This window comes from Ochotona princeps, chromosome 12 (genome assembly GCF_030435755.1).
Source record: "Ochotona princeps isolate mOchPri1 chromosome 12, mOchPri1.hap1, whole genome shotgun sequence".
Taxonomy (NCBI): Eukaryota; Metazoa; Chordata; class Mammalia; order Lagomorpha; family Ochotonidae; genus Ochotona; species Ochotona princeps.
This window is the reverse complement of record NC_080843.1, coordinates 58,672,042-58,685,672: the sequence shown is the minus strand read 5'-3', so window position 1 is coordinate 58,685,672 and position 13,631 is coordinate 58,672,042. Positions and strand designations below refer to the sequence as shown.

General features: G+C 40.4%; 1 protein-coding gene across 5 annotated transcripts in view; it reads left to right on the top strand.

Moving 5' to 3' along the window:
* The window catches only part of FRY (FRY microtubule binding protein), a 440,002-nt gene that overhangs the window by 325,736 nt on the left and 100,635 nt on the right, over positions 1–13,631 (top strand). For all 5 annotated transcript variants that reach the window (XM_058670891.1, XM_058670892.1, XM_058670888.1 and 2 more), the window contains 3 exons: positions 932–1,092; positions 2,217–2,327; positions 7,690–7,844. In XM_058670891.1, the coding sequence (XP_058526874.1) occupies positions 932–1,092; positions 2,217–2,327; positions 7,690–7,844 (427 nt within the window). The remainder of the gene's footprint in view (positions 1–931; positions 1,093–2,216; positions 2,328–7,689; positions 7,845–13,631) is intronic.

Sequence of the window (13,631 nt, the reverse complement as noted above, 5' to 3'; positions counted from 1 at the left end):
CCTAGCAGTTAAGGCATTGCTTCTGAGTCCTGTGTGCCTCAGAGTACCTAATTTTGATCCCCAGCTCTGCTTCCTACTAAATGCAGACTCTGGAAGAAGGTGTTGATGGCTGGAGTGGCTAAGTTCCTGCCATTGATATGGGAAACCTGGATTGAGTTCTTGGCCCTGGCTTTGACCCAAGGCTGGGCTCTGCCCCATGTGGACATTTGGGGAGTAAACCACAGGGTGGGAGCTCATCCCGCCTGTCTTACTCTCTCTCTTTGTCTCTTTCCTTATGTGTGTGTGTGTGTGTGCATTTGCATATATGTCAGCCTTCCAAATTAAAACAAGTTCAAGGCAAAATAAGAATCAATCATGAATCTATTTTGATTGTAGAAAATTGTGATATCCGTGGATTTTTTTTTCTTACTGTGAGCTTTCCATATACTTTTTTTTTTTTAAGATTTTATTATTATTGGGAAGCCAGATATACAGAGAGGAGGAGAGACAGAGAGGAAGATCTTCCATCCGATGTTTCACTCCCCAGGTGAGCCGCAATGGGCCGGTGCTGCGCCGATCCGATGCCGGGAACCAGGAGCCTCTTCCGGGTCTCCCACGCGGGTGCAGGGTCCCAAAGCTTTGGGCCTCCCTTGACTGCTTTCCCAGGCCACAAGCAGGGAGCTGGATGGGAAGTGGAGCTGCTGGGATTAGAACCGGCGCCCATATGGGATCCCAGGGCGTTCAAGGCGAGGACTTTAGCAGCTAGGCCACACCGCCAGGCCCATCCATATACTTTTAAAGACCCCTGCTAAGGAAGCAATCCAAATTTTTGGCACCGAAGTACATTTATCCTCTAATTCCGCCTTTTTACACACACTCTGAAGCTGCTTTATGGAATAGTGATATGGACTGTGCTGCATAACAGAATCTAACTCTTTGTTTTTCTCCCTAGTTCATCACCGAAGGTTTCTCTTCCCCCAGCAAAGCCTGAGGCACCATCTTTTCATCCTGTTCAGCCAGTGGGCAGGACCCTTCAGCATTATGTTTACTCCTCTGGATCGATACAGTGACAGAAACCATCAGATTACAAGATATCAGTATTGTGCATTGAAAGTAAGTGTCATAAAAAAAAGTATCATTTTCCTCACTTATTTTTGCCAGATCAATGTTTTGTTTCTTCCAATGCACAACCATGCCTAAAATAGAAGTCTAACATAAATAATGCAATGTGATTGATCTGGCATGTGATAAAATATAAGTGCACATGCAAAAGAACCCAGTGGCATACACACAAAGGTACACGCGCTCACATGGACTTCAAAGTGGACGTATCCACGTTGATAACTGTAGATATTTAGATCCAAGTATCCCAGATCTGTTGCCAATTCCACAATGCAAAACTTTGGCAAGTTCGCACTTTTCCGATGTTTCTACGATTGAAGAACCATATGACTTTTCTGATTTACCCTTTAATAGTTGCTCTACCCAGGAACTTTCACCCTAAAGCACAAAGTGACATTCAAGTTTGAAATCGAACAATAGCCATGCTTCCCTTTTAGCCTCCTACCTTTCACTCTTGTGATTGGCAGAAATAAATTTCCACACCTTGAGGACTGATGTAAAGCTTCAACAGTGTGACTCTGTGTGGCCGCTCTGTGCGTTCTCCAACTGGTTCAGTTGGCCTTGGTCGCAGTGGAGCTGATGGAAGCCCGTTAGACCTGGTGGATGTGCATGCATCAGGATCGCCCTTTCCTTCATTCTTTTCCCCTTTGTAGAAAGCAATTTCTGCATTTTTCAGTTTTTTGCTTTTTCTTAAGGATCATGAATACTTTTATATTTTTCAAAGCTTGCCAACTCAGAAAATTAGTCAAAATTCGTTAAAAAGGCAACATTTGAAAAAGTGCTATTTATCCTATAAGCACAATTTACTCAAAATCATTACTGAAAAATATGTTTAGATGTGGTTGTTAATTCCCTTTGAGTATGCTTTCATCCTAAAGATTGGTTATAGTCATGAAATTACATGTCCATGAAAAATAGACTTCCAATGTTTTAACTCACAAAAAGAGTCAAATCACTTTTTTGTTAACTCTACTCTTGAAGTCTTTAAAATCTTGAAAGAATAACTGCTTTAAGAAGTCTCTGGCTTACGAATCAGTTATGTTTTAGAAAAACAGCTGCATATCATTAGATCTTTCTTGGTTTTATTCTCATGTTTTGTTGTGTCTTATTGTTAGGCCATGTCAGCAGTATTGTGTTGCGGCCCTGTGTTTGACAACGTGGGCCTTTCTCCAGATGGCTACCTCTACAAGTGGCTTGATAACATTCTAGCCTGTCAGGATTTACGAGTAAGTACTACGCAAGCATGCATTGTTTTTAAAAGCATTGTGGATAACGCATCTCTTCATAAACAAACTATACAAGTTGTTTGTACAACTATGATGCAGCATCAAATACACAGTAACATGTACTAATACATGTTATAAGTTAGGTTGTCAGTAAAGTCTTGACCAAACTCATCCTGTGTTCACAGTAACATTGAAGTAGTAGTGAAAAATAAGATCGCTGAAAGCAACATTTGTAGGACCAGCACTGTGGCACAACAGGCTAAGCCATTGCTTGCAACACCAGCAGCCCAGATTGTACGTGGGAAGGCAGTGGATGCTAACCTAGACTGCTTGGGCCCCTGCCACTCATGTGGGAGGCGCAAGGAAGCTGATGGCTCCTTGATGCCCTGGCTCAGCCTTGACTGTAGTGGCCACTTGGGCAGTGGACCAGTGCCTAGGAGATCTCTTTCCTTCTGTCTCTCTCTCATCCTCTCTAATAAATAAATCATACAAGAAATGTTTCCAGATAACCAGTGAGTCAAAGAATTAGTAACAATGGAAAATATATAAATCAAGAATAATGAAAATAACAAGCCGTGAGCTTTAATAAAGTCTTGCTTGGAAAGAAATGTGTAGACTTAAAAAAATACATTAAAATAAAGACTAGCTATCAGTCCCCATTAATATCAATCACCACATAGCATATTAATACCATACCAAACTCCTGAAAAATGGATTGGATAAAGTGACACTTAAAAATAAAAATTCCTAAATATTAGTGTCTATAAAATCAAGTAATCATCAGAAAAAAAAAACAGTTAAAAGCCTAATAAGATTAATAAATCCATGACAAGTCTGATCCAGAAAGAAACTAATTTTAGCAGATGCAGGAAAAGTATTTGATAAAATTCTGCATTCATGAGAGCATTTCCTAGAAAAACTAAATAGAACATCTGTAGCCTGGTTAAAAATGTCCTAGGAATCCCAATGTAAGCACTGTTTTTAATAATTAGTATTAAAAGGCTGGTGCAGTACTTAGTGGTTAAAGTACTCACCCTGCATGTGCCAGGATCCCATATGGGTGCTGGTTCTAATCCCAGCAGCTCCACTTCCCATCCAGCTCCCTGCTTGTGGCCTGGGAAAGCTGTCAAGGACAGCCCAAAGCCTTGGGACCCTGTACCTGCCTGGGAGACCCGGAAGAGGCTCCTGGCTTCTGGCTTTGGATCAGCTCAGCTGCAGCCATTGCAGCCACTTGGGGAGTGAACCAGCAGATGTGTCTATGTGTCTCCTTCTCTCTGTATATCTGCATTTCCAATAAAAATAAATCTTAAGAAATAATAATTAGTATTGAAAATGTTCCCCCTGAGATTAGATTAACCAAGGAAACTCACTTTCAACACTTCTTTAATATACTGTCAAGTATTCCATGGTTCAGGAACAAAGAAATATGAGGAATGAAAAAAAAATGTTCATTACTCACAGAGGATGCTTTTATGCAGGTGGAAATCGAAAATAATCTGTAGATAAAGTATTGGGATTAGTAATCCAGTTTAGTTTGGTGGATAGTTAGAAGATAAATAAATAATTTCAATATGGCAGGAATAAGCAATTAGAAAAATCCTATAAAATATAATAACATTCAAGTTATGAATTAACATTAAATATTTCTGAATAAATTGTATAATTATATAATACCAGGCCTGGTGCCATGGCTCAGTGGCTGAATCTTCACCTTGCATTCACTGGGATCCCATTTAAGTGCAGGTTCATGTCCAGGCCGCTCCACTTCCGATCCTGCTCCCTGCTTGTGAGCTGGGAAAGCACTGGAGGATGGTGGACACAAATGGGAGACACAGAAGAAGCTCCTGGTTCTTGGCTTCGCATTGACTGTTGTGGCCACTTGGGGAATGAACCAGCAGAATGAATATCACAGTATCTGTCTGTCTGCTCTCTGTAAATCTACCTTTTCAGTAAAAATACATAAATCTTAAAAAAAAAAACCTTGATTTATATTTCTCCTGCATAGCAGGATATAAACACTAGCGAGAAAAACTAACAGATATAAATGGGAGAATATATCATGCTCAGGAATTTGAAGATTTAATGTTGTGAAGATGTCAGTTCTCTACTATTTTAGAGACAGTATAACCTCAAGCTTCAAAAAGATATTTCTTTTAAATTTTTATTTACTCATTTTTAGTTGAAAGGCAGAGACAGAACCAGATGGACAGAAATGTTTAACTACCTGGGTCACTTCCCAAATGCCTGCAGCAGCCAGGGAAGCACCAGGCTGAAGCTGGGAGCCAGAGACTCAATGGAGGTTTCCCAGGGGAGCACTGGGCTGAAGCTGGGAGCTGGGGATTCAATGGAGGTTTCCCAGGGGAGCACCAGGCTGAAGCTGGGAGCCGGAGACTCAGTGGAGGTCTCCCAGGGGAGCACTAGGCTAAATCTGGCAACCGTGGACTCAGTGGAAGTCTCCCAGGCGAGCACTAGGCTAAATCTGGGAGGTGGGGTCTCAGTGGAGGGGTCTCGTGGGTGGCATAGAACCCCTTACTTGAGCCTCACTGCTGCCTATCAGAGTTAAAATCAGTGGAGAGCTAGACTCTTACGTAGAGCTGGAACTTGAACCGAGACACTTGGATGTAGGATGCAGACATGCCAAGCAGCATCTTAACTGCTAACACCGCTGACCAAACACCCTAAGAGATTTGTTTTAAGATAAACATGAATTGCAAAGGACCAAGCATCACTAAGACAAGTTTAAACACAAGCAAAGTTAAAGCACTTGTTTTAATAGACTAATTATAAACCTACAGTGATTAAAACACAGTGCCATTGGTTGAAGAATAGATAAATACGGTCAGTAAAATATAGAAGGCAGCTAGAAAATGACCAACCAGCATACAAGGAGATTTATTTCATATCATAGGTGACAATAGAAAAAGGAAGTTTTTTCAACAAGTTGAGTCAAGCGGATAGCTGTATCACTCCCTACTGAAATGATTGTGGGTGGAGTATATACCTAATCATTTAAGTTCAGATACTACAATTTCTGAAGAAAAAATACAGAATAATATCTTCATCCTGGAAATTAGGGTAAAACTTCTTAAACAGGATATAGCAATCATTGGCCATGTGCAAGAAACAAGTGCTAACTTTCACTCCCTGAAAGACACCTGTAGTAGTGAAAACAGCCGTAGAATAAGAGATGCTATCACATAACCAGCAAAGAGTTCTTTCCTAGACTATGGAAAAGACCCCTACAAATTAATAAGGTCAGACTGAGTTAAAAAAAAATAAGCCAGAAACCGAATTTATAAAAGAGGTTCCTTAAACGGTCAGTAACTGTAAAAGGTTCTCAAGCTCATTCATAACTGGTTCATTCAGATGGCTATTAGGAAATCCCATAGAACTGGGTTAGCAACAGGAATTTATTTCTTATGCTTCTTGGCCGTTATCCTGGCTGCACCCTCACATGGCCAAAGGGTAAAGGGAGTCAGAGCACTAAACCCAGTCCTGATGACACTTCCAAAGCCCTCTGCTGCACGTGCCAACACAGTTCTGGCAAAGATGTGGACAAAGGGGGGGCTCTCTTACATCAGCGATGGGAATGTAGTTTAGTGCAACCCATGTAGAAGCCAGTATGATTACTAAAAACTCTAGGAAGAGACTTGTCATATACCCAGCAATGCCATTACTGAATATATAGGCATATGCCAAAAAGATACAGTGTATCAGAGAGATGCCTAGGTCTACATGCTTATAGCAGTATTGTTCACAGTAACTGAACTGTGGAATCAACCAGGGTATCCTTCGTTAGATGAATGGATAAAGAAAAGTGTGAGATACACACACAATAGGATATTATTCAACCATATAAAAGATTAAAATTCTTTGATTTGCACAAAATAACAGGAGAACAGCATACTGGGTGAAATATACAGGAGTCACAGACTACCTGTTCTCCCTTAGAGGTGGTAGTTAAAAAAGCAATCAAAGAAATGCCAGTATCTGTTTTAGTGCTACTATAGTGTCTTGTCAAACTTTGTTTTGAATCTTCATCTGGACTTTTGACCTGATGGTGGCCACAATGACATATTCAGTTAATTTATCATATCCTCATAAATTGTATGCTGTATCTATTTCATTCTCCAACACAGATTTTCTGAAGTGCAGTTAAAAACCAGCTCATTTTCCTTCAAGTCAAACTAACTTGTAAGGAACTGTTATTTAAAAACCAAAAAGATTTATTTACTTTTATTGGAAAAGGGCAGATACACAGAGAGAAGGAGATACAGAAAGATCTTCCATCGGCTGGTTCACTCCCCAAGCAGCAGCAATGGCTGGAGCAGAGGCAATCCAAACCCAGGAGCCAGGAGCTCTTCCAGGTCTCCCACATGGGTGCAGGGTCCCAAGGCTTTGGGCCATCCCCTACTGCTTTCCCAGGCCACAGGCAGGCAGCTGAATGGGAAATGAAGCAGCCAGGATACGAACCGGCACCCATATGGGATCCTGATGCATACAAGGCGAGGACTTTAGCTACTAGGTTACCATGCCAGCCCCAGGAACTATTATTTTTAAGTCCTTGGGTGTGATGGATTCCGCTCTGATTTTACTGCTCATCACTTAAACCCGTCAAGGAAACTCGATTGAAGATGTCTGGCCAGCCAGTTAAAATATATCTCCCATCTTGACTCAAACCCCACAAGAAAAAAAAAGGTCAGAACTGTTGCTTCTCCAAGTGGGTACAGCTTACAAGGAGAGTGGGAATTTCCTAGAACGTGGTAATGGGGCGGGGAGTGTGGCCTCCTGGCACCAGGCTTCTCCTGGACCACTCTGTACCTTCCCTTTCTGATCCTGTATTCCTAGGAGATTTAGGTCTCATCAGCTAGCAGTCTTCATTCTGCTTAGCATACGTTTCAAATGGAAACCTCTGGTCAAGAAGAGTCTCTTGGGACTGGATTTCTTTTTGTAAAAGGTTCGCACTCAAGCTTCATGCAGTGCATTTATTAATTGAGCCTCTTAATAATATTCTGATTTTCCTTAGAAGATTTTATGTAGAAAGAGGATAGCTTTTTTTTTTTACCAAGCACATATGTTCTTCAAGCAAATGTTAAATGCAAGAAAAAAATATTGCCAAAAATGTCTTTGCCACCTTTCCAGACTTAAAAATTGAAAATGAATCGATTATATGATAGATTTAGATAGTCAAATTTAATCTGTACGTTTTAGATTTCCATTGTAACACTGCACCCTCCTCAGAAAGAATGTGTGCCTTAAAGTCAACCAAAATAGATTTTACTAAGTTTATCTTGGCTAAGCTTGACTTTGTGTCTTTCTGTAGAACATTCGTAACTAGCAATGATTTTCTTCCTCTGTTCAGGTTCATCAGCTCGGCTGTGAAGTTGTTGTCTTGTTACTGGAACTCAATCCTGACCAAATAAACCTTTTCAACTGGGCGATTGACCGATGCTACACAGGTTCCTACCAGCTGGCTTCTGGCTGCTTCAAAGCCATAGCCACTGTGTGTGGAAGCAGGTATGAATCTTAGTGATCGGCAGCAAATGGAATTCATGATATATCTGTTTTGCAATAATGTGAGCGAGTTTTGAGAAAATACAAAATGCATGTCCTCAGCAGATGAACTATTCTGCATACAACTAAGCTTGTTTTCTCATTTTCTTGGAGGAGTGAATTATGGTTATTGCATGCTACCACCACTACCCCACCACTCCCCAAGGAACAGACTGATTTACTCCTTCCAAATGCCTGCAGTGACAAGACTGGGCTTGTGCCAAAGCTAGAAGCTAGGAATTCCAGGTCTCCCTTATGGATGGCAAAGACCAGTTTCTTGAGTCGCCACAGCTACCTGCCAGGGTCTGAATTAGCAAGAAACATGGACTCAGGAGCCAGAAGTGGGAATTGAGTGCGGGCATTCTGACATGGGATGCAGGCTTCTCAGCTTCTCAACTAGGAGAGTGACTGTCCAACCCAGCGTGCATTTCTGTAATTGCCTCAGAATTCACAGTGAAACACTGGATATGTATTTGAAAATCATTTTTTAAAAGATAACATTCAAAGAATTGAAAAATATGTTCAAAGCATTTGTGATAAGCATGAGCCATAAACCTGTTAGCTGTCTTCAGATCCATCTCAGGAAGTAGCCTAACCATAATAACCCACATTTGCCCAGAACTTCAGAAAAGAAACGAAAAGTATAGCACTGCAAATTCCACAGATTACACTTTCAAAATCACTCCCCAGAAGAGCAGGCACTTGACCTAGAAGTTAAACCCCAGCTCCCCACAGCAGCATAGTTAGATTCCATACCCAGCTTTGGCTCTTGACTGCAGCTTCAGTGTAGACCCTAGGAACCCACAAGATGACTCAAGCAATGGAGTTCCTGGCCTGCACCCCTGGCTCCTGGCTTCGGCTGGCCCAGCTCAGACATCCCCAGCACTTGACAATGAAACAATGGGTGGGAACATTCACAATCTCTCACTCTCCTGCTCTTTTTCTCTCTCGTTCTCCCTTCCCTCCCTCTCATCCCTCCCTCCCTTCCCTCCCTCCCTTCCTCTCTCCCTCCTCTCTCTCTCTCTCTCTCTCTCTCTCTCTCGCTCTGTTTACTCTCTCATATTAAAAAAAAAACCTGGTTATATGTATTAGCCATTCAAAGCTATAATTTATTGAGTGAAATTATTTCATAGCAAAGATGCTGAATAGGTAAATGTAGATTCTCTAAGTTGCATAAACTATTGGCAAGAAAAAATTATATAGCAGGAAAATTGAGGGAATGCAGCTCAACTTTATTTTTAAAAAGACTTTTCATAGATTGAAATTTTTCCTTTTAAATTAAATGTATTTTAAATAGCAATCTTGAACTACTGGAAGAAGGGAACAAAAATGAATTTGTTTTAGATTCTAACCTGTTATAGGACTAAGTTAATAAGAACAGTGTTTAAAAGACAGCTTTTTTTTAGTAAACCCAAAATGAGTATGCTATTTAAAGGTATAAGTTTCTATTTAAAATATTTATTTTTTAAAAAGTCACAGATATCATCCTATGTCTGAAGCTTTTATTTTCCCTAATCTTGGTAGTAGAATTTTTACTGTATATCTCCAGAAAAGCTACAGCAGATGGATACAACCCAAACTGATTTTCTGTTCTATTTTGTTTCCTAATAGAAGCATTATTTTTAAATTATTTATACCCATAAGACATTGCCAAAATAATATTGTTACAAAACCTCTCCTTCCAGATTGTTTTTTTCTATTTTCAGATATCTCAACATTTTAAAAATAAAAATGATGTCCATAACAACTTGATTTCAAAATATATGTGTAGAATCTACAACTTGTACCTTTTTTCTCTGACAAATGCAAGCAATGAAAGTTTTGCCTCTTAGCAGTCTTTCACCTAGTGAACTTGGCTGGAACTATCATAATCAAACTTGTTTCATTACATGATCATCTCATAAAATATCATACTACATTCCTCTTACTGAATCTAGGTATTTTTCCTTAAGGAAAAAAATGAATGCTTTTTGAATTTAGCAATATTGTCCCAATCTCAGTAATCTCTCTAATCACAGAAATGTTACTTCAGAAAACACTCCGTGCTCCAAATAGATCTGGTTATTTGAGGTATGCTAGGTCACCCCTTAGGCTTCTTAGACACACGTCGCATGTCTGTGTACATTTGTGATGCTTGTGGCTTGTCCAGGAAGGACACCGGGCCGGGGACCCCAGGACCTCACAGTGGCTAACACTCCTGCCACCTCTCACCATGGGCAGATTCAGAGTTTGAGTTATAGCCGAATTTGTTCTTTCTCGGCTCATGTAGTCTAGACAGGCCTCCAAATATGTGCCATCTTTGAAGTTATGTCTCAAAATATTTTTTTAAAGAACAACAACTCTTGTGTTCTAAGCATTGACTTGATTTGTTCTCTGTGAGTTTACATCTGAGAAGCAATTAAGCACTTTATCTTATGAAATATGGTCCTGAAGAGTCATTTCCATGATGAATCATGCTTTAAATGTCTTATCTGTATAGTAATGCCTGCAAGCCATTTTCCACAATAAAGAATGTTTCTTGTAAAATAATTACCTCCTTTTTTCAAATAAAAATGATCACATGTTGAATTTAGTTTATGAAAAGATTCCTCTTAAAACTGGGTCATCTTAAAAGATTAGGCACTGTTAAGTGCTCTTGTCAACTTAAATTTTTTACCTTTAGTTTTAGAAGAAATCTTTCATTTTTAAAGATTTATTTTAATTTTATTGGAAAGTCAGATGTATAGAGAGGAGGAGAGACTGAGAAGAAGATCTTCCATCCATTGATTCACCCCCCAAGTGAACGCAATGGCTGGAGCTGAGCCGATCTAAAGCCAGGAACCCTGACAACCTCCAGGTCTGCCACATGGGTGCAGGGTCCTAAGGCTTTGGGCTGTCCTCGACTGCTTTCCCAGGCCACGAGCAGGGAGCTGGATGGGAAGTGGAGCTGCCAGGATTAGAACCAGCACCCATATGGGATCCCGGGGGCATTTAAGGCAAGGACTTCAGTCAGTAGGCTACTGCACCGAGCTTGAAATCATTCATTTTTACATTTAATTACATCAGTTACTTTTGTGATTAGCTGTGATGATGAAGAAATTCATCTTCTATGTTCTTTTTTGTGTATTTACAGAACTAGGGCAGTGTGTATGTATGTGTATACAGGTTAGCTACAGGAGGCTATGCTATGATCTGGGAGATGGGAAGGCAGAGTGGAGCTAGGGAAGTGAGGATGAAGTAGCAAATGTAACATTGATTTTGAACACGTTATCATGAAACAGGTTTATGTGTTTGACTAGGAGCTGTTAAATGTTGGTCAGGACTGTAATACTGCATGAAAGGAAACAGCTTACCTGCCAGATAGCTTTAGTTCAAAGAAATATTTGGTTTCTGTGCATGTTCTTACTAACTTCCCCTCAACTCCCTATGAGATCAGGGTGGAACAGATAAGGAAACTGAAAAAGAGACCAAATGGCTCTCCAAGGATATGAATCAAGCTGAAAGGTACATTTCGTAGGCCATTTGAAATCCCTGGCTTAACCACCAGAGTTCCCTGCACGTCTACTTAAATACGCCTTTAAATTCTTTTTTTAGTTTTTACCCTTTAACATAATCTTAAAGTGTTTATTAGATATTTTAGAATCTTACATAAGGTCAAAATTTTAGTTTTTAAAGAATGTGTTTGCTTTGTTTTGGGGGAATAGTTCTTTCGCTCCAAGTTAACTTTCTATAAATCAGACCTGGTAAAGTTGGATTCTTAAAAGTGCCTCACATTTCTTAAGGAAATCCCACCCGTCTCCAGGCAAGGAAGGCACAAGATTAGGATTCATGAATCGCTGTGGCACTCTGTACCTGGTGACAGAGCCACGTCCTGTCAGCCTACTAGAGTGTTTCCGGAAAGCACAGTGGAGGTTTGGGCCCTGGAAACCGAGTATCTTTGGTTCACCTCTTTCATATTTAGGTTCCTATTTGATTGTTACCCTGTATGATCACAACTGTTAATTCTTTTTAACCCTTCCTCTAGAACATTTTATTCTGTTGTTCACATCTAAGAACAACCTTATATTTATGCTGTTTTGTTCATTTAAAGTGTTTCTTCTTGCTTTGTCTGGTTTTCTCTCACTTCCTGGATCTGTGCATGAATTCCACACTCAAACTTCTGCACCTCATTCAATGCCCTCAGTGCCTGATCAAGTGTATCAGCAGGAGGGTTTGTCTCCCCCTTTTCTGCCTTTAAGCCCCCAATGAAACGACAGTATTTTCCAGTGAACTTTAATGTATAAATATGTTATTGAATCCCAGAGCCTGGAGACAAAGCTGTGGGTCTGGCATCTCTGCTACTGTGGGACTCAGGAAGGAGTTCCTTTCTACTTTCTCAGAGAATTTTGCTTCTAGATACTGCAGTTTGTAAGAATGCCAGATTGGATGGGCTTATAGGGCAGCCACCATCCTATTCTGGGTTGTCTGCAAGGCTGAGAACACCATGTATTAGACCTTGAATACTTTGGAATCAGACCTGAACAGAGCATAAGCCCCACCCCTTCTGTGTGCTCTTGGAAGAATCCTCAGCTCTCTGGGATTACGGTAAATGAAATGGAGCCAGAGGCATTGGTGAAGCGCCTGGCACACAATGAGCACCTGGTCTTGGCCGTGCTGTCATGCCCACTGTTGTGTGGAGGCTTTCACTGTTACCCAGCAGACACACTAGCGTTTCACTGTGTTTGTTTCAAGTAAAAGTTTCAGAGACATAATCATTGTAGACTGCACATAGACACAGCTATTTTGGAGGGACAACATAGCCATGTCTACCAAAGCTAAAATGAGCCTTTGGCCCTGAAAGGGTTCTTCTAGGCATGTTTCCTAAAGAAAGAACATTTGTGTTTGTTGCTCTACGATAGTGGGAAGTTGAAATTAGCCTAAATATTGTCAGTGTATGTCAGAGGTTGACTTCCCCAGGACACAGACTCTGAGATGGAAGTTGCGTTGCAGAAAATGTATTGCGGAGTGCCCTTGGGGCTGACGTTAACAGAGAAGTAATGGAAGCAGGACTGAGCAGAGGAAAGAAAATCGTGGTTAGTGCCACGGTTCTAGTCCTGGGCGGCAGGCCTGACTCCGGCTTGGGCAAACTTCTCTGGCTGAAGTTATTTTCAGAGAATTCAGCTCAGCAATGTCTACTACAGAACCTTAGTTGATGAGTTGAGTACCTCATTCTTAAAATGAGAGAGCATACAACAGCATCAACAACATGAATTGTTCTTTATGGTGTATCCATACTGTGGAATACTATGCAACTAGTAAGAAAACTGAAGCAAGCCTTATAGTTCAGTGAAAAATGAAATCACAGATATTCCACACACAGGTAGCAGAGCTACATTTGTGTTTAAAATCCTGTGCATTGAGGAAAAAACACTTAAATGTACATGTATGCCTACATGCTTTTTTAAAAAGCTAGGAACACACATGAAAATACTGCCTCCAAGGTAGGAAAGAGCATATGATAAAAAGAAAAATACACAGAGTACATCCACATTTCATTCTATACATTTACCTATAGCCACCAACAGCTTGCCAGCTGTTTGAATGATGCGTCTTTAATGGGTTCTTCAGCCCTGGTGTACTGCTTAGATATTTTAGAAGAAAAATATATTAATGTATGAACAGTATTGTAAAAAAAAAATACATGATAATACTAAGTGGCCTTTTTGTTGTGTGTAACCAGTTCTCATTCTCTGTCACTAGACTTGCTGGTAAATGGGATATCATCATAGTAAG